Here is a 24,126-nt window from a genome sequence, read left to right as displayed (position 1 = left end):
ACCAGCATCAGTGAACCTTGCCAGCATGCTCTTATCACGGTCCACCTCCAGCACGGAAATGAGAGCTGGGAAGCTCTCGCAGCCCGCGGGATTGACTGGCTTCTAGATGTTTAAGAAAGCTAGGAAAAGCTGCAATTCTTCCCTCTCACAAGCCACTTTGGAGAGAGCGTGCGCTCGCGTGCGCGGTGGGGGTGGTGCCATAACCAAAGCCTAGCACGGCCGAGCCGGGGCGTCTCTAGAACGCCATCACGAGGCGCATCAAGACCTGCGTTTCCGCTACGCAGAAATGACTGATTACGGTCACTACTGCGATGCTCACTGCCTATATGCAGACAGTCCGAACCCCCAAGGAGACCGACTGCGCCGGCGACCCAGTACGCGCCGTGGCACCCCGGGGGCAGGCGGGACGCGCACCGAAGAAGCGCGGGGTTTCAGAGGCGCTGCAGCAGAGAGCGCCACGAGCCGGAGAGACCCCGACCGACCGACCGACCGACCGTCCGTCCGTCCGTCCCTCCCGCAGCAAGGCCACCACCCGCCCTGCCGCACTCCCGGGACCCGCGACGGGCCCTCGTTTCAGAGGGCCTGCGAGCGGCCGAGGGAAGGAAGGAAGGAAGGAAGGAAAGAGAAGACTCGCACGACAACGCCGCGGCTACCTCCTCGTCCACGACCGCTCATCCTCACGGAGAACGTTGGCGGGGACCTCCTTGCCCTTGCAGGCGACCTCTCCGAAAGCGGCTGCAGCGGCAGCGCCGCCACCGGGCCAGGCGGCCTGCGCCCTAACAATCCCGTCGGCCATGACGGCGCCCGCTCGGTACAACGCCCCCTCACTTCCCGCACTCGGCCCGGCCCTCCGCGGCGCTCATTGGGCCGACAGATCGCCGCCGACCGCTCCCGCGCCTCGATTGGCGGCCTCGCCTGCCCTCTTCCCTTGTCCCCGCCCTCTCGGCGGCTCCGCTCCCGTCGACCCGGTGCTTATCGGCGCTCAGGGAGGTCGCGTGCCCTCGGGGCGCGGAGGGATCCGACCGGGAGGGAGGAAGCGGGCGCCCGAAAACGGGCTGGGCGGCTCCGCGGAGGGAATCCGGGCCCTGCACGGCTGGCAAACGAGCTCCACAGAACGGTTGCTCCGGTCATAGAATCATAGCACGGCTTGGCTCGGAAGGGACCTTACTTAAAGATCACCTAATTCCAACCCCCCCGCCCTGGGCAGGGACACCTTCCACTAGACCAGGCTGCTCAAAGCCCCATCCAACCTGGCCTTAAACGCTTCCAGGGACGGGGCATCCGCCACTTCTCCTGGCAACCCGTTCCAGTGCCTCACCCCCCTCTCAGGAAAGAATCTCTTCCAACTATCCAGTCTAAGTCTACCCTCTTTGAGTTTAAAACCATTACTCCTTGCCCTATCGCTCCTCTCCCTGACAAAGAGTCCCTCCCCAGCTTTCCTGTAGGGCCCCCCTTTGGGTACTGGAAGGCCCCTCCAAGGTCTCCCCGGAGCCTTCTCTTCTCCAGGCTGAACCACCCCAACTCCCTCAGCCTGCCTTCCTAGGAGAGGTGCCCCAGCCCCCTGGTCATCTTCGCGGCCCTCCTCTGGACGCGTTCTAGTACGTCCCCGTCCTTCTTGTGCTGGGGGCCCCAGAGCTGAACACAGTACTTACTCCAGGTGGGGCCTCACAAGAGCACAGCAGCAGAGAGGGAGAATCACCTCCCTCGACTTGCCGGCCGCCCTCCTTTTGATGCGGCCCAGGATACGGTTGGCTTTCCGGGCTGCGAGCGCCCATTGCATTGCCGGCTCCGGTTGACGAGCTTCTCATCAACCAACGCCCCCAGGCCCTTCTCCTCAGAGCTGCTCTCCATCCATTCTCCGCCCAGCCTGGATTTGTGCTTAGGATTGCCCCGGACCAAACGTGGGACCTCGCGCTCGTAGCCCCAGGTATTATTTATGACCCTATCGGCTCCACCCCAAACGCACTGGTGGCTTTTGGGCGCTGCTCCCTGCAGGCAGATCCCCGCTTTTGCCAGGGCAGGCCTTACCTTTTCAGAAGTTGCTCCACAACCTTCCCTGAGAGCCCCACTTCAACTGCTGGTGTTTCTAAGGGGGAAAGCTGCACCTCCCGTGCAGGGGGTGGCGGGAAGGAATACAAAGCCTGTGCTCAGCCCTGGCACATCACAATTGGGTTTGTGCTCAGCTGGGGAGGAGGCTTCTGGAAAAATAGGCAGCGCCCCCCAAGGCTGCCCAAGCGTGGTCCGCGGCGCCCTGCAGCCCCAGGGAGAGCGGAGCTCAAACTGGCCCGACACGGCGGCGGGGACGTGGCCGTCCCCACACGCGCAGTTCCTGCCTGAGTAGGCCACAGCGCTTCTGCCTCTCTGACAGGCTTGGAGGGTAATGACATCAGAATACGCTCGCTTTAGTTTGAGGTTCCAGGCGCTACTGCCATCAGGATGGCACACGGGGACGGGGCTGGGGGCAGGCAACCACAGGCAGCTTTAACATCTCAGTCCTCCCCGTCGGCCATCTCCCAGCTACCACGCGGGCCAATCAATGTGACCAGACGCCAATTCACCCGAAGGCAACAAAAACATTTACAAAGCTACATCTCTCTTCGTAACTGTTTGTTGTGTACGGCTGAAGCCAGTCCTGGGATAGGATATGCTACCTGGACTGAGCAAAGCCTTTGATATGGTCCCTCACCACATCATTCTTCTCTCTAAATTGGAGAGGTATGGATTTGAAGGATGGACTGTTGGGCGGATAAAGAATTGGTTGGCTGCTCGCAGCCAAAGGGTTGTGGTCAACGGCTCTACGTCTGGGTGGAGGCCGGTCACAAGTGGTGTCCCTCAGGGGTCGGTCTCGGGACCGGTGCTCTTCAACATCTTTAGCAATGACACAGACGACGGAATCGAGCAAGTTTGCAGATGACACCAAGCTGAGCGGTGCAGTCGATACAACAGAGGGAAGGGATGCCATCCGGAGGGACCTGGACAGGCTGGAGAAGTGGGCCCATGAGAACCTAAGGAGGTTCAACAAGGCCAAGTGCAAGGCGTTGACCTTGGGCTGGGGCAATCGCAGGTATTTCGATAGACCGGGAGAAGAAGAACTTGAGAGCAGCCCTGCGGAGAAGGACTTGGGGTTCCTGATGGACGAGAAGCTGGACACGAGCCAGCAGTGCACGCTTGCAGCCCGGAAGGCCAACTATGTCCTGGGCTGCATTAAAAAAGGGGTGGCCAGCAGGGAGAGGGAGGTGATTATCCCCCTCTACCCTGCTTCTTGTGAGACCCCACCTGGAATACTGCGTGCAGGCCTGGGGCCCCCAGCACAAGAAGGATGTGGAGCTCTTGGAAAGGTCAGTCTCACCTCCGTCCCTGGAAAGGTGTTGGAACAGCTTGTTCTGGATGCCATCTCCAAGCCACTGGAAGAGAAGGTGGTTATGAGGAGTAGTCAGCATGGATTCACCAAGGGGAAATCGTGCTCGACCAACCTCGTTGCCTTCTATGATGGCATCACCAGCTGGGTTGATGGAGGGAGAGCAGTGGATGTCATCTACCTTGACTTTAGCAAGGCTTTTGATACTGTCTCCCACGACATCCTGCTAGCAAAGCTGAGAAAGTGTGGGATAGACGAGTGGACGGTAAGGTGGGTTGAGACCTGGCTGACTGGCCGAGCTCAGAGGGTGGTGATCGGCGGCGCAGAGTCCGCCTGCAGCCCTGTGACTAGCGGTGTTCCCCAGGGGTCGGTGCTGGGTCCGGTCTTGTTCAACATCTTCGTCGACGACCTTGATGAGGGAATAGTGTCCACCCTCAGCAAGTACGCCGATGATACAAAGCTGGGAGGAGTGGCCGACACGCCAGAAGGCTGCGCTGCCATTCAGCGAGACCTGGGCGGGCTGGAGAGCTGGGCAAGAAGAAACCAAATGAAGTTCAACAAGAGCAAGCGTAGAGTCCTGCACCTGGGAAGGAACAACCGCACGTATCAGTACAGGCTGGGGGATGACCTGCTGGAGAGGAGCGCTGCGGAGAAGGACCTGGGGGTCCTGGTGGACGACAGGTTGACCACGAGCCAGCGGCGTGCCCTGGTGGCCAAGAAGGCCAATGGGATCCTGGCGTGCGTTAAAAGGAGCGTGGCCAGCAGGTCAAGGGAGGTGATCCTCCCCCTCTACTCTGCCCTGGGCAGGCCTCACCTGGAGTACCGCGTCCGGTTCTGGGCTCCCCGGTACAAAAAAAGACAGGGATCTCCTGGAAAGAGTCCAGCGGAGGGCAACTGTTGTGGTTTAGCCCGGCTGGCAGTCAAACACCACACAGCCGTTCGCTCACCCTCCCCCCTCCCTCTCCGGGATGGGGGAGAGAAACGGGAAAGTGAAGTCTGTGAGTTGAGATAAAGACAGTTTATTAAGACAGGGAAAATAATAACAATAATAATAATAATAGTATTAATAGTAATAATGTGTACGAAATAAGTGATGCACAATGCAATTGCTCACCACCCGTTGACCGATGCCCAGCCTATCCCCGAGCAGCCGGCCCCCCCTCCACCCCGGCTAGCCACCCCTATATATTGTTCAGCATGACGTCAGATGGTATGGAATACCCCTTTGGCCAGTTTGGGTCAGCTGTCCTGGGTCTGTCCCCTCCCAGCTCCTGCTGCATCCCTAGCCTGCTCGCTAGCAGGACAGAGAGAGGCTGAAAAGTCCTTGGCTTGGTGTAAGCACTGCTCTACAACAATTAAAACATCAGCATGTTATCAGCGCTCTTCTCATTCTAATCCAAAACATAGCACCCTGCCAGCTACTAGGAGGAAAATTAACTCTGTCCTACCTGAAACCAGGACAGATATCCACCCCTTATTCCATACCATTTATGTCATGCTCAGGTTACACTCTTTCCAATACCTTCTAATTAATCACCATTTTCATCTATTATATATAGCAACCATGGTAGCGATGACATACAGTGTTATATGATAATTAACATACTATAATTCAACTCATGGGCTATTCTCACCCAGTATTAGGTCCCCTTGAGGTACACACCGGACCTCCCCATTCTCTTGCATTACCCACCAAGTGCATCCAGGTCCCTGAGCAAAAGCAATCCCACGAATGGGCTTGCCTTTTCCTGAGGCGGGAGTAGCCCAGACTGTCTTACCCAGCATGTTTCTTACGTGCACTACAGGAACTTTATCCCCTTCTACAGTGCGTAACAGGTTTGATTGGGCAGGTCCAGCTCGGTTGGCAGATCCTCTAGTATTGACTAACCAGGTGGCCTTTGCCTAATGTGTTTCCCAATTTTTGAATGTCCCAGCACCCATTGCTTTCAGTGTAGTCTTTAACAGTCCATTGTATCGTTCAACTTTCCCGGAGGCTGGTGCATGATAAGGGATGTGATACACCCACTCAATACCATGTTCTTTGGCCCAAGTGTCTATAAGGTTGTTTCGGAAATGAGTCCCATTGTCTGACTCAATTCTTTCTGGGGTGCCATGTCGCCATAGGACTTGCTTTTCAAGGCCCAGGATAGTGTTCCGGGCGGTGGCATGGGGCACAGGATATGTTTCCAGCCATCCGGTGGTTGCTTCCACCATTGTAAGTACGTGGCGCTTGCCGTTGCGGGTTTGGGGGAGTGTGATGTAATCAATCTGCCAGGCCTCTCCATATTTGTATTTCAGCCATCGTCCTCCATACCAGAGAGGCTTTGACCGTTTGGCTTGTTTAATTGCAGCACATGTTTCGCAATCATGAATAACCTGTGCTATAGTGTCCATGGTCAGGTCCACCCCTCGGTCACGAGCCCATCTGTATGTTGCATCTCTACCTTGATGGCCTGAGGTGTCATGGGCCCATCGGGCTATAAATAATTCACCTTTATGTTGCCAGTCCAGGTCCACCTGAGCCACTTCAATCTTAGCAGCCTGATCCACCTGCTGGTTGTTTTGATGTTCTTCAGTAGCCCGATTCTTGGGCACATGAGCATCTACATGGCGTACCTTTACAACCAGGTTCTCTACCCGGGCAGCAATATCTTGCCACAATGCAGCAGCCCAGATGGGTTTGCCCCGGCGTTCCCAGTTGTTCTGCTTCCATTGCTGTAGCCACCCCCACAGGGCATTTGCTACCATCCATGAATCAGTATAGAGATAGAGAACTGGCCACTTTTCTCGTTCAGCAATATCTAAGGCCAGTTGAACGGCTTTCACTTCTGCAAACTGACTCGATTCACCTTCTCCCTCAGCAGCTTCTGCAACTCGTCGTGTAGGACTCCATACAGCAGCTTTCCATCTCCGATGCTTTCCCACAATACGACAGGACCCATCAGTGAACAGGGCATACTGCTTCTCATTTTCTGGTAGCTTGTTGTACAGTGGGGCTTCTTCAGCACGGACCACCTCCTCCTCTGACGATATCCCAAAGTACTTGCCTTCTGGCCAGTCCATAATCACTTCCAGGATTCCTGGGCGACTGGGGTTTCCTATTCGAGCCCGCTGAGTAATCAGTGCAACCCACTTGCTCCATGTAGCATCAGTTGCATGATGTGTAGAGGGGACCCTTCCTTTGAACATCCAACCCAGTACCGGCAGTCGGGGTGCCAGGAGGAGCTGCGCTTCAGTACCGACCACTTCCGAAGCAGATCGAACTCCCTCATATGCTGCCAATATCTCCTTTTCGGTTGGAGTATAGCGGGCCTCAGATCCTCTGTATCCCCGACTCCAAAACCCCAGGGGTCGACCTCGAGTTTCCCCAGGTTCTTTCTGCCAGAGGCTCCAGGTGGGACCATTCTCCCCGGCTGCGGTGTAGAGCACATTCTTTACATCTGGTCCTGTTCGGACTGGCCCAAGGGCTACTGCATGAACTATTTCCTGTTTAATTTGTTCAAAGGCTTGTCGTTGCTCAGGGCCCCATTCAAAAGCATTCTTCTTACGAGTTACTTGGTAGAGCGGGTTTACAATCAGACTGTAATTTGGAATATGCATTCTCCAAAACCCCACGACACCTAGGAAAGTTTGTGTTTCCTTTTTGCTAGTTGGTGGAGACATAGCTGTTATTTTGTTGATCACATCCATTGGGATTTGACGACGTCCATCTTGCCATTTTATTCCTAAAAACTGGATCTCTCGTGCAGGTCCTTTAACTTTATTTTGTTTTATGGCAAAACCGGCCTTCAGAAGGATTTGGACTATTTTCTTCCCTTTCTCGAAAACTTCCTCTGCAGTGTCACCCCACACAATGATGTCATCGATGTACTGCAGGTGTTCAGGAGCCTCCCCCTGCTCCAGCGCAGACTGGATCAGACCATGGCAAATGGTAGGGCTATGTTTCCACCCCTGGGGCAGCCGATTCCAAGTATATTGGACTCCCCTCCAAGTGAAAGCAAACTGTGGCCTGCACTCTGCTGCTAGAGGGATGGAGAAAAATGCATTAGCAATATCAATTGTGGCATACCACTTGGCTGCCTTTGATTCCAGTTCGTACTGGAGTTCTAGCATGTCCGGCACTGCAGCACTCAGTGGTGGCGTGACTTCGTTCAGGCCACGATAGTCCACTGTTAGTCTCCACTCACCATTAGACTTTCGCACTGGCCATATGGGACTATTAAAAGGTGAATGGGTCTTGCTGATCACTCCTTGGCTCTCCAGTTGACGAAGTAGCTCGTGGATGGGAATCAGGGAGTCTCGGTTGGTGCGATATTGCCGCCGGTGCACAGTTGTGGTAGCGATTGGCACTTGCTGTTCTTCAACCCTCAGCAACCCCACAACAGAAGGGTCCTCTGAGAGACCGGGCAAGGTAGACAACTGTTTAATGTCCTCTGTCTCTAAGGCAGCTATGCCAAAAGCCCAGCGGAACCCTTTTGGGTCCTTGAAATATCCTCTTCTAAGATAGTCTATGCCAAGGATGCACGGAGCATCCGGGCCAGTCACAATACGGTGCTTTTGCCACTCATTTCCGGTTAGACTCACTTCAGCTTCCAATACAGTTAACTGCTGGGATCCCCCTGTCACGCCATAAATACAGATGGGCTCTGGCCCTTTACAGCTTGATGGCATTAGAGTACATTGTGCACCGGTGTCTACTAGAGCCTTATACTTCTGTGCGTCAGACAGACACAGACAGACACAGATTTCTAGGTTGGAAGAGACCTCAAGATCATCGAGTCCAACCTCCGACCTAACACTAAGCACTCCACTAAACCATATCGCTAAGCTCTACATCTAAACGTCTTTTAAAGACCTCCAGGGATGGTGACTCCACCACCTCCCTGGGCAGCCCGTTCCAATGCTTAATAACCCTTTCGGTAAAGAAGTACTTCCTAACATCCAACCTAAAACTCCCCTGGCGCAACTTTCGCCCATTCCCCCTCGTCCTGTCACCAGGCACGTGGGAGAACAGACCAATCCCCACCTCACTACAGCCTCCTTTAAGGTAACTGTAGAGAGCGATAAGGTCGCCCCTGAGCCTCCTCTTCTCCAGGCTGAACAAGCCCAGCTCCCTCAGCCGCTCCTCGTAAGACTTGTTCTCCAGACCCCTCACCAGCTTGGTCGCCCTTCTCTGGACTCGCTCGAGCACATCCATGTCCTTCCTGTAGCGAGGGGCCCAAAAGTGAACACAGTACTCGAGGTGCGGCCTCACCAGAGCCGAGTACAGGGGGACAATCACTTCCCCAGACCTGCTGGACACACTGCTTCTTATACAAGCCAGGATGCTGTTGGCCTTCTTGGCCACCTGAGCACACTGCTGGCTCATATTCAGCCGACTATCAACCAGTATTCCCAGGTCCTTCTCTGCCAGGCAGCTTTCTAACCACTCATCTCCCAGCCTGTAACTCTGCTTGGGGTTGTTGCGCCCCAGGTGCAGGACCCGGCACTTGGCCTTGTTGAACTTCATACAGTTGGCCTCAGCCCATCGCTCCAGCCTATCCAGATCCTCCTGCAGAGCCTTCCTGCCCTCGAGCAGATCGACACACGCACTTAGCTTGGTGTCATCTGCAAACTTACTGAGGGTGCACTGGACGCCCTCATCCAGATCATCGATAAAGATATTAAAGAGGACCGGCCCCAGTACCGAGCCCTGGGGGACACCACTTGTGACCAGCCTCCAACCAGATTTGACTCCATTCACCACAACTCTCTGGGCCCGGCTATCCAGCCAGTTTCTAACCCAGCGAAGCGTACGCCAGTCCAAGCCCCGCGCAGCCAGTTTCTTGAGGAGAATGTTGTGGGGAACGGTGTCAAAAGCCTTACTGAGGTCAAGGTAAACCACATCCACAGCCCTTCCCTCATCCACCAAGCGCGTCACTTTGTCATAGAAGGAGATCAGGTTCGTCAAGCAGGACCTGCCTTTCATAAACCCATGCTGACTGGGCCTGATCGCCTGCTTGCCCTGCAAGTGCCGCGTGATGACCCTCAAGATAATCTGCTCCATGAGCTTTCCTGGCACTGAGGTCAAACTGACAGGCCTATAGTTCCCCGGGTCTGCCCTCCGGCCCTTCTTATAGATGGGTGTCACATTGGCTAGCCGCCAGTCAACTGGGACCTCCCCCGATAGCCAGGCCATCGAATCCACACAGTCCAATAAACTCGGTTGTCCCTTTCCTCCCCCTGGCTGGAGGCAGGGCCCCTCTAGTCCTGGTCAGAATCTTCATTTCTGTGTCTGAAGGACTGCCTGCAAGAAGTTGGAGCAGCAAACTTTTCAGAGAACCCCTTTCTCCCGATTGTTTTCTTTTGCAACTCACGTACCCGTGCCTCTAGGGTCTCAGTAGATTTTCCATCCCATTTTCTCATGTCCTCTCCATGGTCACGTAGGTAAAACCACAGGGTGGTGCGGGGTGTGTACCCACCATATTGTCTTCTTTGCACGGATGCACGTTTACCCCTAATAGCCGAGACGCTGGTTTGTACAGGTGGGGAAGAAAATACACTCTCTTTAAGTTGGTGGACCTCTTCAAAAAGTTTCTCCAAAGTATTCTCTTTTAGTTGGCGGCCACTGGTTCGTTCAGGTGGGGGGGAACATAAATTCTCTTTAAGTTGGTGGACCTCTTCAAAAAGTTTCTCCAAAGTATTCTCTTTTAATTGGTGGCCACTGGTTTGTTCAGGTGAGGGGGAAGATAAATCCTCTTTAAGTTGGTGGAACTCTTCAGAGAGTTTCTCCACAGCCGAGACGCAGGCCTGTAGGGAAGAGGAGAGATTTCCTTCGTACTCCCGGAGTTGTTTAGCCATGTCACCCACTGTGGGATCTTCACCGTCTTTCCAGGTTATTATTGCCAATGTGCTGGCCCATGTTGATGGTGCATTCCGTACAAACTTCCGCCATATGGGTCGAGTACACTGGACTTCATATGGATCCGTGGATGTTTGTGCATCGTCTAAGTCCTTATAAATTACTTCCCGTACGGCTAATTCCCTCAGGTACTGAATTCCCTTCTCCATGGTGGTCCACTTGACTGGTACACATACAAGTTCTTCCTTGTAGGGATACCTTCCCTTCACAGCTAACAGGAGACGCCTCCAGAGGCTGTGAGATCGTGCTCCATCTCCAATTGCTTTGTCAATGCTTGCATCTCTAGCAAGGGATCCCAACCGCTTGGCTTCCCTGCCCTCTAATTTCACACCATTGGCTCCAGTGTCCCAGCACCGGAGCAGCCAGGTGACAAGCTGTTCACCTATACAGCGACCAAAATCTTTTCGCACATCTCGTAGCTCACGCTGGTATAGGGTTCGGGTAGTTACTGTTGACTTACTGACATCCTCATCCTCATCTTCATCCTCCTGCACACTTGATGGCCCAGCCTCGTCTTCTCCACACCCAGACTTAGCAGAAGACTTTCTGCGTTCTAAACGACCTGAGTCTCTATACCATTTTTTCACCTTTTCTACAGGGGCAACTTGCACTGCTACAGCTCGCCTCTCCGACCCAGCCACAGGGTCTGCCACAGGGGTTGGAATACCCTCTGCAGGGGCAACTTGCACTGCTACAGTTCGTTTCTCCGACCCAGCCACAGGGTCTGCCACAGGGGTTGGAGTACCCTCTGCAGGGGCAACTTGCACTGCTACAGTTCGTTTCTCTGACCCAGCCACAGGAGTGGGAACGGCTGCGGGAGCTGGAACGGCTGCGGGAGCTGGAACGGCTGCGGGAGCTGGAGCCGGAATGGCTGCGGGAGCTGGAACGGCTGTGGGAGCCGGAGCCGGGACGGCTGCGGGAGCTGGAGCCGGGACGGCTGCGGGAGCTGGAGCCGGAACTGGAACGGCCGCAGGGTCTGTCACTAGGTTGATAGTAGCATCAATTGCAGCTCGATAGGCACAAGCCAGACCCCAGCACGCCACAGTGATTTGTGTCACTTTGGAACTGCCAGAGTCATGACACCTTTTTTTCAAGCATTCTACCAGTTTTTTAGGATTTTGCAGTTGTTCAGGGGTGAATGTCCAAAACACTGGAGGTGCCCACTGCCCTAGAAACCTGCCCATATCCTCCCACGCTCCCTGCCACTCACAAATATCCCGCCTCAAGACAGATCTCCGGATGAGATTCCTAAGTAGTTGTTTAACCTTAAACAAAACCTGAAGCGCATTCAGGAGACATAACAACAAGAACATGCTGGTCTGAGTATCCCAAGGATATTCAACATCTTGGAGAGCTACCGTAACTAGCTCGGGGGATAAGAGGGTGGTGAAGGAGGAAGGGAGAGTGAACAGGTAGGAAAAAATATCTTCCCCTGTCCCCTCCACAGATTGGCTCCCTGATGAAAAAAGGCAATAGGTGTAATTGCTAATAGTTTCTGAGATATGGTTTCCGAAGTATAGAGTCGACGACAGTGCTGAGTACAAATACCAGGTTAGAGTCATGACCAGATACCTCATCATTTCATAAGCCATCGTTACACCACACAGTACCATAACAATCTTAAACCAGGGCCCGGAAAGGATAAACAGCACGACAGGGAGCACATACAGAAAGTAACTTGCTATGAAACTCAATTTGGGAAACAGGCACAGCAGACTTGAGATTAAGGCAATCAACATTGTGACTAGCAACTATTAAGCAGGTCGAATACTTATACCAATTTTAGTTTAACACACTCTGGTCAAATCTGTCGATATCTCAACCCTTCGTGCCCCACGAAGGGCGCCAAATGGACTGTTGTGGTTTAGCCCGGCTGGCAGTCAAACACCACACAGCCGTTCGCTCACCCTCCCCCCTCCCTCTCCGGGATGGGGGAGAGAAACGGGAAAGTGAAGCCTGTGAGTTGAGATAAAGACAGTTTATTAAGACAGGGAAAAGAACAACAACAACAATAATAATAGTAATAGTATTAATAGTAATAATGTGTACGAAATAAGTGATGCACAATGCAATTGCTCACCACCCGTTGACCGATGCCCAGCCTATCCCCGAGCAGCCGGCCCCCCCCTCCACCCCGGCTAGCCACCCCTATATATTGTTCAGCATGACGTCAGATGGTATGGAATACCCCTTTGGCCAGTTTGGGTCAGCTGTCCTGGGTCTGTCCCCTCCCAGCTCCTGCTGCATCCCTAGCCTGCTCGCTAGCAGGACAGAGAGAGGCTGAAAAGTCCTTGGCTTGGTGTAAGCACTGCTCTACAACAATTAAAACATCAGCATGTTATCAGCGCTCTTCTCATTCTAATCCAAAACATAGCACCCTGCCAGCTACTAGGAGGAAAATTAACTCTGTCCTACCTGAAACCAGGACAGCAACAAAGATGATACGGGTCCTGGAGCATCTCCCCTATGAGCAAAGACTGAGAGACCTGGGTCTGTTCAGCCTTGAGAAGAGAATACTGAGAGGGGATCTTATCAATGTTTACAAATATCTGAAGTGTGGGAGACAGCGGGACTTGGCCACCCTCTTTTCAGTGGTCTGTGGGGATAGGACAAGGGGCAACGGCCAAAAACTGGAGCACAGGAAGTTCCGCACCAACACGCGAAAGAACTTCTTCACGGTGAGGGTGACGGAGCACTGGAACAGGCTGCCCAGGGAGGTTGTGGAGTCTCCTTCTCTGGAGATATTCAAGGCCCGTCTGGACGCCTACCTGGGCAACCTGCTCTAGGGAACCTGCTTTGGCAGGGGGGTTGGACCCGATGATCTCCTGAGGTCCCTTCCAACCCCTACGATTCTGTGATTCTGTATGAACAGGAGTAAAAACACACGTGTTGATAGCGATAGGACAAGGGGGAATGGTTTTAAACTAAGACAGGGGAGATTTAGGTTAGATATTAGGAGAAAGTTTTTCACTCAGAGGGCGGTGAGGCACGGGAACGGGTTGCCCAGAGAGGTTCTGGATGCCCCATCCCTGGAGGCATTCAAGGCCAGGCTGGATGCGGCTCCGGGCAGCCTGCTCTAGTGGTTGGCAACCCTGCCCGGAGCAGGGGGGTTGAAACTAGATGATCTTTAAGGTCCTTTTCAACCCAGGCCATTCTATGGTTCTATGATATGCTCTTTGAAAGCGTACAGGCTAAAGGAAGGGTCAAATTGGTGCCTCGGGGGCAAATTTCTTCGCCTCCTACGGTTGTCTAACAGTGCCTATTAAGCAAAGAGATTACCAATCATCTCTCCCTCCTCTACTTTCTCAGGAATTAAACACCTTTTGTGAAAGAATACAAGCGCTGATAGCATTAGCTAGACCGACTGGGGAACAGTTGAACATGTAAATACTTACTCGAGGTCCATTTGAACAGGTTTCTTTGAGCAGTTCCATCGGCTCTTCTACGTCAGCAAAACAGATCAATGAAAGAGACCAAGGACAAATACGGAAATAGAACAGTTGATCAAGTGACAATTTAAGAAGCTTTCCCTGAAAGGGCAACACCATCTCCACCTCCACCCATCCCTCCCCCCCCTCCCCCCAAGTAGTTGACTTCCACAGCTATTTTCATCTGACCCCGCAAACGGCAAATTCTACATTATTTCGAGTAGAACAAGGGCTGTTTCTTGTTTCGGTTTGGTTTCTATCATTCAGCTTCTTCAAAAGACTCTAGTCATTCACAGCTGCAAGCGTTAACCCCGCAAACAGATCCAGCAACAAAGATCATTTCTCCTGCTAACGAATCAAGTTTCTTTATGAGGAACGGAGTCACAAAAATCATTTCATTTAGCAGGTTTCAAACACTAAAAATATTTAATAGCATTTTAACGCTCCCACGCTCCAGTAAGCCTTGAATGTAACCGCAATTAAACAAGGAGCACAGCAAAGCCAGAGGTCTAACAAAGCACGAGAGGTGATCGCATTTAAACGCCTTATGGTGCCTTTAGCTAATCCTTCTTCTAGTTCCTGAACAACGGACTTCGTTTAGAAAAAAAGACGCTAAAAACACATACCAAAAATAAAGAGAACGGCAGCCGAGTCTTGAACGTTCAGAAGCCGACTCAAGCATCCCAGAGCCTTCTACATTTTGAAAAGTGTCTGTGGGAGAAATTACTTCTCGAAGTTGCGAAACCCACGACTGAAAAGAAAGCGGTAGCAAAACTCCTACGGTAGTCAAGAACAGGCTGACAAGCACCTGTCAGAAATCACACCGGGTAGAGTTTATTCTGCCTCCTCGGGACAGGGGCAGACAACAGACGATGCCTGGAAGCTTTCTTCCAACCTTAATCTTCTCTGGTTCTACATCTGCCAGTCCTCGATGCGGCTATTTCGCAATAAAAGCACGCCCTTTTATTTGGGAGCAGGGGGAAGATAGCAAGGCCTCCAACACACAGCACATCCTAGATCGTCTTAGGGAGATGGAGACCCACAGGACCGCCGAGCGCTTCTATCTTCGCGTTTCAAATGACTGGGCAAACCACCACCTACACGACACTGTCAACAGACCGAAACATTCTTTTAACTTGCAGAACTATTTCCATCGGCAAGACACACAAGACAGAGGTCATATCCCCATGCTCCATCTTTATTGTGCAAATGCTGCTCAAAGCTCTTTATTACCCTCCATAGACAGCCGTCCAGAAAAAAAAAAAAATCATACATCAACAGGGGCTAGATTGATGGGCAACATACGAAACCTACTCGGCGGCGACCCGTACGCGTGCAGTGACGCCTGCGGTGCAAAAACCTTAGCCGGGAGGCCGGCCCAACTGACCGCCACCCAGAATACGTAGATGTACGCGATAGCCTGAAGGGCCCGAGGGTGGGCATTCACAGCCATCCGGAATCCATTGGTCAGGTCCAGGTTAGCAGCACACTTCTTGCCAACAACCATTAAACGCCCAAGAAGCTGGAAAAAGGAAATAACGTTACCTAACATAATGTGCCACGACACACAGAACGAACGCGAGCGGAGAACCATCCACAGAACACGGTTAGCTAATCCTTCGCAATTCAACCGCTGCTCTTTGAATTACCCTCTAGACAGTAACAGACTGCAAAACAGTCACAGAAGCTAAATTCGTCTCGGGGGTTAAAGCCCCCGTCATAGCTTCGGGCTACGTAAGCCGCTCTGGCGGAAAATAAAAGCTTCACACGGTGCCTTTTCTTTTGCGTGGGCTCACAAAGCCTTGGAACTTGACTTGCATAGCTAACAGCGAAACAAACACCCAGCGCCGCTCGACCAGCTTTCCCTTTCCTCGCCTCTGACCTGCCCAAACCCCAAGCCCTCTTCTGCATAGTCAAAGTACCACCGCCGCCGTCTGGAAACCGTGAAAACGGGCATCAGACCGCACTTCGGAACAACACTGCTTTTTGCACTACAAGCGCGTAGCCGGAGACCAGCATCGCTTTATATCGCTGCTCTTAGTCAAAAAGCTCAACTCCATTACAAGCTAGAGGCAAAAGACTACAGCATCGGAAAACCCAAAATAGCCTACTGTGCGCCCCTCTGCAACATCCAGAGGAAAAGAGGGGACGGGAAAGAGTCTAGGAAGTTACAAACTAGTTACAGGTACAGCCAGCCTAGCGAAAAGAAAGCTCCCACAGTACTCACGGGTCCGCCAGAATCTTCTGCTTCACATAACCGGACAACTGCCTTCTCAGGAAGGACTAGGAAGAAACACCGGAGCCTGAGGCGAACTGTCACGGAACGCAAGGCACTGGAGGAAGAGTAAACAGTTACAACGCAGTCGGCTTCAGAGAAAGGCAACAGCTTAAGCAAATCGCTATGCCCCACTGAACTCGTCCTACCGAAGCAGATTATCAGGTACCCCAAACGCGCACGACAAAACAGCGATTCTTCTTAAGCGATCTTTGAATAGGCAAAGTTCTCTACCTTCTACGCGCAAAACACACAAGCGGCAAACAATTGCTAACTGTCCCTCAGTTATGTCCAAAGATTGCCTCGGCCAGAGGTAGGAAGGCATCTTCAAAGAACCTGGAGTAATCCGGCTGAGGCTGTACGAACTCTCCGTCCTCGATAACGCCACGTACTCAGGGGAAAGAACGGTCCAAATTAGCCCGTTACGGCCGGCTCTACGTCAGACACCTCCAGACCGAGGCCAAGGTATCACCTTCGAAACACGAATACCACCGATCTGTAGGAAACCATCAACTCGCAACTAATTGCGAGGGAACTCCCCAAATCACCAGCAGACAGAAACTGCATACGGCACCAGAAGCAGGATCCAGCACGCAAGGTGACGGGGGCAACGAGACAGCCGAGTACTTCAGATTAGCGACTTCCGGTAGTTTTATTTATTTTAGATGCGACTGAAACAGCGCCGATAAGACTCGATTCCACAGATGCTTTGCACTTCTTACTCACCATCGCCTTTCACTGCGCGACAATCGAGAATTATAAGCCTTCCTCACACTTCGCCCTATAACATCGCTCAACTGTGAAACAGGCCTTCGGTACAGCGAGCTAAGCAAATTCAAGACCGTTCGCTATAGCCAACTACACTCCAAAAGCAGTTCTAAGTTCCCCCCCCGCCTCAAGTTAAGACCAAGCGAGATACTGCAACTAATTCGTCTTCCAGGAAACATGTCGCGCTAAGAGCGGTCAGAGTAGGTTGTCTGCTCTCAAGTCACTCATCAGACTCAAGTTAACGGCCTGGTTCTCCAATCAAGCACAGCGTTCAGGTTATATATATTGCTGCAGCCAGTACGGCTGAGTCAAAACAGACGCGCGCGCACACACACACACACACAGACTCAGGAGACAGGAAACGCGCCCTTTCATAAAGGCAGAGCACTACCGCAAGCACGGTTTCCGGAAAGCAGTTGAACACTTCCAATATTCCAAACGGGCGGCAGCTGCAACATTACCGAGACCTATTAAGAAAGCGCTGTTCCAAGCAACGCGTCAACGCTTTGAGCAACCTGATCTAGTGAAACACGTCCCTGACCGCGGCAGGCGGGTTGGGCTAGATGATCTTTAAGGGTGCCTTCCAAGCAAAACCATTCTACGAGTCAGCACGCAGAGCGGGCAACGCAGCCCCTTTCACTAAGGGCCTGTTTTCCACGCTGCAGATAAACCCTGCTTTCAGAAGCAGAGGAAATCCCTAACCGTCCCATCTCTAGCATTTCAAATTTAAAAGCAGCAACAACGGTTATGCTGGACACTAACTTAAAGTTAACATCTTGCAGATAACATCTGCAATTTTTTCATAACTCTCAGCAGCTGCTCACTTAGTTCCTAGCACGTTGTGGTGCACCAGCATCAGTGAACCTTGCCAGCATGCTCTTATCACGGTCCACCTCCAGCACGGAAATGAGAGCTGGGAAGCTCTCGCAGCCCGCGGGATTGACTGGCTTCTAGATGTTTAAGAAAGCTAGGAAAAGCTGCAATTCTTCCCTCTCACAAGCCACTTTGGAGAGAGCGTGCGCTCGCGTGCGCGGTGGGGGTGGTGCCATAACCAAAGCCTAGCACGGCCGAGCCGGGGCGTCTCTAGAACGCCATCACGAGGCGCATCAAGACCTGCATTTCCGCTACGCAGAAATGACTGATTACGGTCACTACTGCGATGCTCACTGCCTATATGCAGACAGTCCGAACCCCCAAGGAGACCGACTGCGCCGGCGACCCAGTACGCGCCGTGGCACCCCGGGGGCAGGCGGGACGCGCACCGAAGAAGCGCGGGGTTTCAGAGGCGCTGCAGCAGAGAGCGCCACGAGCCGGAGAGACCCCGACCGACCGACCGACCGACCGTCCGTCCGTCCGTCCGTCCCTCCCGCAGCAAGGCCACCACCCGCCCTGCCGCACTCCCGGGACCCGCGACGGGCCCTCGTTTCAGAGGGCCTGCGAGCGGCCGAGGGAAGGAAGGAAGGAAGGAAAGAGAAGACTCGCACGACAACGCCGCGGCTACCTCCTCGTCCACGACCGCTCATCCTCACGGAGAACGTTGGCGGGGACCTCCTTGCCCTTGCAGGCGACCTCTCCGAAAGCGGCTGCAGCGGCAGCGCCGCCACCGGGCCAGGCGGCCTGCGCCCTAACAATCCCGTCGGCCATGACGGCGCCCGCTCGGTACAACGCCCCCTCACTTCCCGCACTCGGCCCGGCCCTCCGCGGCGCTCATTGGGCCGACAGATCGCCGCCGACCGCTCCCGCGCCTCGATTGGCGGCCTCGCCTGCCCTCTTCCCTTGTCCCCGCCCTCTCGGCGGCTCCGCTCCCGTCGACCCGGTGCTTATCGGCGCTCAGGGAGGTCGCGTGCCCTCGGGGCGCGGAGGGATCCGACCGGGAGGGAGGAAGCGGGCGCCCGAAAACGGGCTGGGCGGCTCCGCGGAGGGAATCCGGGCCCTGCACGGCTGGCAAACGAGCTCCACAGAACGGTTGCTCCGGTCATAGAATCATAGCACGGCTTGGCTCGGAAGGGACCTTACTTAAAGATCACCTAATTCCAACCCCCCCGCCCTGGGCAGGGACACCTTCCACTAGACCAGGCTGCTCAAAGCCCCATCCAACCTGGCCTTAAACGCTTCCAGGGACGGGGCATCCGCCACTTCTCCTGGCAACCCGTTCCAGTGCCTCACCCCCCTCTCAGGAAAGAATCTCTTCCAACTATCCAGTCTAAGTCTACCCTCTTTGAGTTTAAAACCATTACTCCTTGCCCTATCGCTCCTCTCCCTGACAAAGAGTCCCTCCCCAGCTTTCCTGTAGGGCCCCCCTTTGGGTACTGGAAGGCCCCTCCAAGGTCTCCCCGGAGCCTTCTCTTCTCCAGGCTGAACCACCCCAACTCCCTCAGCCTGCCTTCCTAGGAGAGGTGCCCCAGCCCCCTGGTCATCTTCGCGGCCCTCCTCTGGACGCGTTCTAGTACGTCCCCGTCCTTCTTGTGCTGGGGGCCCCAGAGCTGAACACAGTACTTACTCCAGGTGGGGCCTCACAAGAGCACAGCAGCAGAGAGGGAGAATCACCTCCCTCGACTTGCCGGCCGCCCTCCTTTTGATGCGGCCCAGGATACGGTTGGCTTTCCGGGCTGCGAGCGCCCATTGCATTGCCGGCTCCGGTTGACGAGCTTCTCATCAACCAACGCCCCCAGGCCCTTCTCCTCAGAGCTGCTCTCCATCCATTCTCCGCCCAGCCTGGATTTGTGCTTAGGATTGCCCCGGACCAAACGTGGGACCTCGCGCTCGTAGCCCCAGGTATTATTTATGACCCTATCGGCTCCACCCCAAACGCACTGGTGGCTTTTGGGCGCTGCTCCCTGCAGGCAGATCCCCGCTTTTGCCAGGGCAGGCCTTACCTTTTCAGAAGTTGCTCCACAACCTTCCCTGAGAGCCCCACTTCAACTGCTGGTGTTTCTAAGGGGGAAAGCTGCACCTCCCGTGCAGGGGGTGGCGGGAAGGAATACAAAGCCTGTGCTCAGCCCTGGCACATCACAATTGGGTTTGTGCTCAGCTGGGGAGGAGGCTTCTGGAAAAATAGGCAGCGCCCCCCAAGGCTGCCCAAGCGTGGTCCGCGGCGCCCTGCAGCCCCAGGGAGAGCGGAGCTCAAACTGGCCCGACACGGCGGCGGGGACGTGGCCGTCCCCACACGCGCAGTTCCTGCCTGAGTAGGCCACAGCGCTTCTGCCTCTCTGACAGGCTTGGAGGGTAATGACATCAGAATACGCTCGCTTTAGTTTGAGGTTCCAGGCGCTACTGCCATCAGGATGGCACACGGGGACGGGGCTGGGGGCAGGCAACCACAGGCAGCTTTAACATCTCAGTCCTCCCCGTCGGCCATCTCCCAGCTACCACGCGGGCCAATCAATGTGACCAGACGCCAATTCACCCGAGGCAACAAAAACATTTACAAAGCTACATCTCTCTTCGTAACTGTTTGTTGTGTACGGCTGAAGCCAGTCCTGGGATAGGATATGCTACCTGGACTGAGCAAAGCCTTTGATATGGTCCCTCACCACATCATTCTTCTCTCTAAATTGGAGAGGTATGGATTTGAAGGATGGACTGTTGGGCGGATAAAGAATTGGTTGGCTGCTCGCAGCCAAAGGGTTGTGGTCAACGGCTCTACGTCTGGGTGGAGGCCGGTCACAAGTGGTGTCCCTCAGGGGTCGGTCTCGGGACCGGTGCTCTTCAACATCTTTAGCAATGACACAGACGACGGAATCGAGCAAGTTTGCAGATGACACCAAGCTGAGCGGTGCAGTCGATACAACAGAGGGAAGGGATGCCATCCGGAGGGACCTGGACAGGCTGGAGAAGTGGGCCCATGAGAACCTAAGGAGGTTCAACAAGGCCAAGTGCAAGGCGTTGACCTTGGGCTGGGGCAATCCCAGGTATTTCGATAGACCGGGAGAAGAAGAACTTGAGAGCAGCCCTGCGGAGAAGGACTTGGGGTTCCTGATGGACGAGAAGCTGGACACGAGCCAGCAGTGCACGCTTGCAGCCCGGAAGGCCAACTATGTCCTGGGCTGCATTAAAAAAGGGGTGGCCAGCAGGGAGAGGGAGGTGATTATCCCCCTCTACCCTGCTTCTTGTGAGACCCCACCTGGAATACTGCGTGCAGGCCTGGGGCCCCCAGCACAAGAAGGATGTGGAGCTCTTGGAAAGGTCAGTCTCACCTCCGTCCCTGGAAAGGTGTTGGAACGGCTGGAAAGGTGTTGGAACAGCTTGTTCTGGATGCCATCTCCAAGCCACTGGAAGAGAAGGTGGTTATGAGGAGTAGTCAGCATGGATTCACCAAGGGGAAATCGTGCTCGACCAACCTCGTTGCCTTCTATGATGGCATCACCAGCTGGGTTGATGGAGGGAGAGCAGTGGATGTCATCTACCTTGACTTTAGCAAGGCTTTTGATACTGTCTCCCACGACATCCTGCTAGCAAAGCTGAGAAAGTGTGGGATAGACGAGTGGACGGTAAGGTGGGTTGAGACCTGGCTGACTGGCCGAGCTCAGAGGGTGGTGATCGGCGGCGCAGAGTCCGGCTGCAGCCCTGTGACTAGCGGTGTTCCCCAGGGGTCGGTGCTGGGTCCGGTCTTGTTCAACATCTTCGTCGACGACCTTGATGAGGGAATAGTGTCCACCCTCAGCAAGTACGCCGATGATACAAAGCTGGGAGGAGTGGCCGACACGCCAGAAGGCTGCGCTGCCATTCAGCGAGACCTGGGCGGGCTGGAGAGCTGGGCAAGAAGAAACCAAATGAAGTTCAACAAGAGCAAGCGTAGAGTCCTGCACCTGGGAAGGAACAACCGCACGTATCAGTACAGGCTGGGGGATGACCTGCTGGAGAGGAGCGCTGCGGAGAAGGACCTGGGGGTCCTGGTGGACGACAGGTTGACCACGAGCCAGCGGCGTGCCCTGGTGGCCAAGAAGGCCAATGGGATCCTGGCGTGCGTTAAAAGGAGCGTGGCCAGCAGGTCAAGGGAGGTGATCCTCCCCCTCTACTCTGCCCTGGGCAGGCCTCACCTGGAGTACCGCGTCCGGTTCTGGGCTCCCCGGTACAAAAAAAGACAGGGATCTCCTGGAAAGAGTCCAGCGGAGGGCAACAAAGATGATACGGGGCCTGGAGCATCTCCCCTATGAGCAAAGACTGAGAGACCTGGGTCTGTTCAGCCTTGAGAAGAGAAGACTGAGAGGGGATCTTATCAATGTTTACAAATATCTGAAGTGTGGGAGACAGCGGGACTTGGCCACCCTCTTTTCAGTGGTCTGTGGGGATAGGACAAGGGGCAACGGCCAAAAACTGGAGCACAGGAAGTTCCGCACCAACACGCGAAAGAACTTCTTCACGGTGAGGGTGACGGAGCACTGGAACAGGCTGCCCAGGGAGGTTGTGGAGTCTCCTTCTCTGGAGATATTCAAGGCCCGTCTGGACGCCTACCTGGGCAACCTGCTCTAGGGAACCTGCTTTGGCAGGGGGGTTGGACCCGATGATCTCCTGAGGTCCCTTCCAACCCCTACGATTCTGTGATTCTGTATGAACAGGAGTAAAAACACACGTGTTGATAGCGATAGGACAAGGGGGAATGGTTTTAAACTAAGACAGGGGAGATTTAGGTTAGATATTAGGAGAAAGTTTTTCACTCAGAGGGCGGTGAGGCACGGGAACGGGTTGCCCAGAGAGGTTCTGGATGCCCCATCCCTGGAGGCATTCAAGGCCAGGCTGGATGCGGCTCCGGGCAGCCTGCTCTAGTGGTTGGCAACCCTGCCCGGAGCAGGGGGGTTGAAACTAGATGATCTTTAAGGTCCTTTTCAACCCAGGCCATTCTATGGTTCTATGATATGCTCTTTGAAAGCGTACAGGCTAAAGGAAGGGTCAAATTGGTGCCTCGGGGGCAAATTTCTTCGCCTCCTACGGTTGTCTAACAGTGCCTATTAAGCAAAGAGATTACCAATCATCTCTCCCTCCTCTACTTTCTCAGGAATTAAACACCTTTTGTGAAAGAATACAAGCGCTGATAGCATTAGCTAGACCGACTGGGGAACAGTTGAACATGTAAATACTTACTCGAGGTCCATTTGAACAGGTTTCTTTGAGCAGTTCCATCGGCTCTTCTACGTCAGCAAAACAGATCAATGAAAGAGACCAAGGACAAATACGGAAATAGAACAGTTGATCAAGTGACAATTTAAGAAGCTTTCCCTGAAAGGGCAACACCATCTCCACCTCCACCCATCCCTCCCCCCCCTCCCCCCAAGTAGTTGACTTCCACAGCTATTTTCATCTGACCCCGCAAACGGCAAATTCTACATTATTTCGAGTAGAACAAGGGCTGTTTCTTGTTTCGGTTTGGTTTCTATCATTCAGCTTCTTCAAAAGACTCTAGTCATTCACAGCTGCAAGCGTTAACCCCGCAAACAGATCCAGCAACAAAGATCATTTCTCCTGCTAACGAATCAAGTTTCTTTATGAGGAACGGAGTCACAAAAATCATTTCATTTAGCAGGTTTCAAACACTAAAAATATTTAATAGCATTTTAACGCTCCCACGCTCCAGTAAGCCTTGAATGTAACCGCAATTAAACAAGGAGCACAGCAAAGCCAGAGGTCTAACAAAGCACGAGAGGTGATCGCATTTAAACGCCTTATGGTGCCTTTAGCTAATCCTTCTTCTAGTTCCTGAACAACGGACTTCGTTTAGAAAAAAAGACGCTAAAAACACATACCAAAAATAAAGAGAACGGCAGCCGAGTCTTGAACGTTCAGAAGCCGACTCAAGCATCCCAGAGCCTTCTACATTTTGAAAAGTGTCTGTGGGAGAAATTACTTCTCGAAGTTGCGAAACCCACGACTGAAAAGAAAGCGGTAGCAAAACTCCTACGGTAGTCAAGAACAGGCTGACAAGCACCTGTCAGAAATCACACCGGGTAGAGTTTATTCTGCCTCCTCGGGACAGGGGCAGACAACAGACGATGCCTGGAAGCTTTCTTCCAACCTTAATCTTCTCTGGTTCTACATCTGCCAGTCCTCGATGCGGCTATTTCGCAATAAAAGCACGCCCTTTTATTTGGGAGCAGGGGGAAGATAGCAAGGCCTCCAACACACAGCACATCCTAGATCGTCTTAGGGAGATGGAGACCCACAGGACCGCCAAGCGCTTCTATCTTCGCGTTTCAAATGACTGGGTGTCCTGGTTTCAGTTAGGACAGAGTTAATTTTCCTCCTAGTAGCTGGCAGGGTGCTATGTTTTGGATTAGAATGAGAAGAGCGCTGATAACATGCTGATGTTTTAATTGTTGTAGAGCAGTGCTTACACCAAGCCAAGGACTTTTCAGCCTCTCTCTGTCCTGCTAGCGAGCAGGCTAGGGATGCAGCAGGAGCT

At 53.6% G+C, this 24,126-nt stretch overlaps 1 protein-coding gene across 6 annotated transcripts in view; it reads right to left on the bottom strand.

Annotated features, from left to right (window-relative positions):
- The window catches only part of LOC121062981 (histidine triad nucleotide-binding protein 1-like), a 30,099-nt gene extending 7,115 nt beyond the window's left edge, over positions 1 to 22,984 (bottom strand). Inside the window, exons 1-6 of one of the 6 annotated variants that reach the window (XM_040543288.1) lie at positions 18,232 to 18,803; positions 15,915 to 16,020; positions 15,002 to 15,209; positions 13,655 to 13,701; positions 13,074 to 13,111; positions 617 to 3,705 (exon numbers count right to left, since the gene is read on the bottom strand). In XM_040543288.1, the coding sequence (XP_040399222.1) occupies positions 3,585 to 3,705; positions 13,074 to 13,111; positions 13,655 to 13,701; positions 15,002 to 15,209; positions 15,915 to 16,020; positions 18,232 to 18,374 (663 nt within the window). In that variant the 5' untranslated portion in view covers positions 18,375 to 18,803 and the 3' untranslated portion in view covers positions 617 to 3,584. Of the gene's footprint in view, positions 1 to 616; positions 3,942 to 13,073; positions 13,112 to 13,654; positions 13,702 to 15,001; positions 15,210 to 15,914; positions 16,021 to 18,231; positions 19,123 to 20,926; positions 20,999 to 22,811 lie in introns of those variants that run through there. The other 5 variants (XM_040543287.1, XM_040543286.1, XM_040543285.1 and 2 more) reach the window with 5 other exon arrangements.
- Positions 22,985 to 24,126: the final 1,142 nt, after the last annotated feature.

Source organism: Cygnus olor (genome assembly GCF_009769625.2).
Source record: "Cygnus olor isolate bCygOlo1 chromosome W unlocalized genomic scaffold, bCygOlo1.pri.v2 SUPER_W5, whole genome shotgun sequence".
In the NCBI taxonomy this organism is placed as follows: Eukaryota; Metazoa; Chordata; class Aves; order Anseriformes; family Anatidae; genus Cygnus; species Cygnus olor.
Note: the sequence above shows the minus strand (reverse complement) of the source record. Positions and strands in the feature narration are given on the sequence as shown.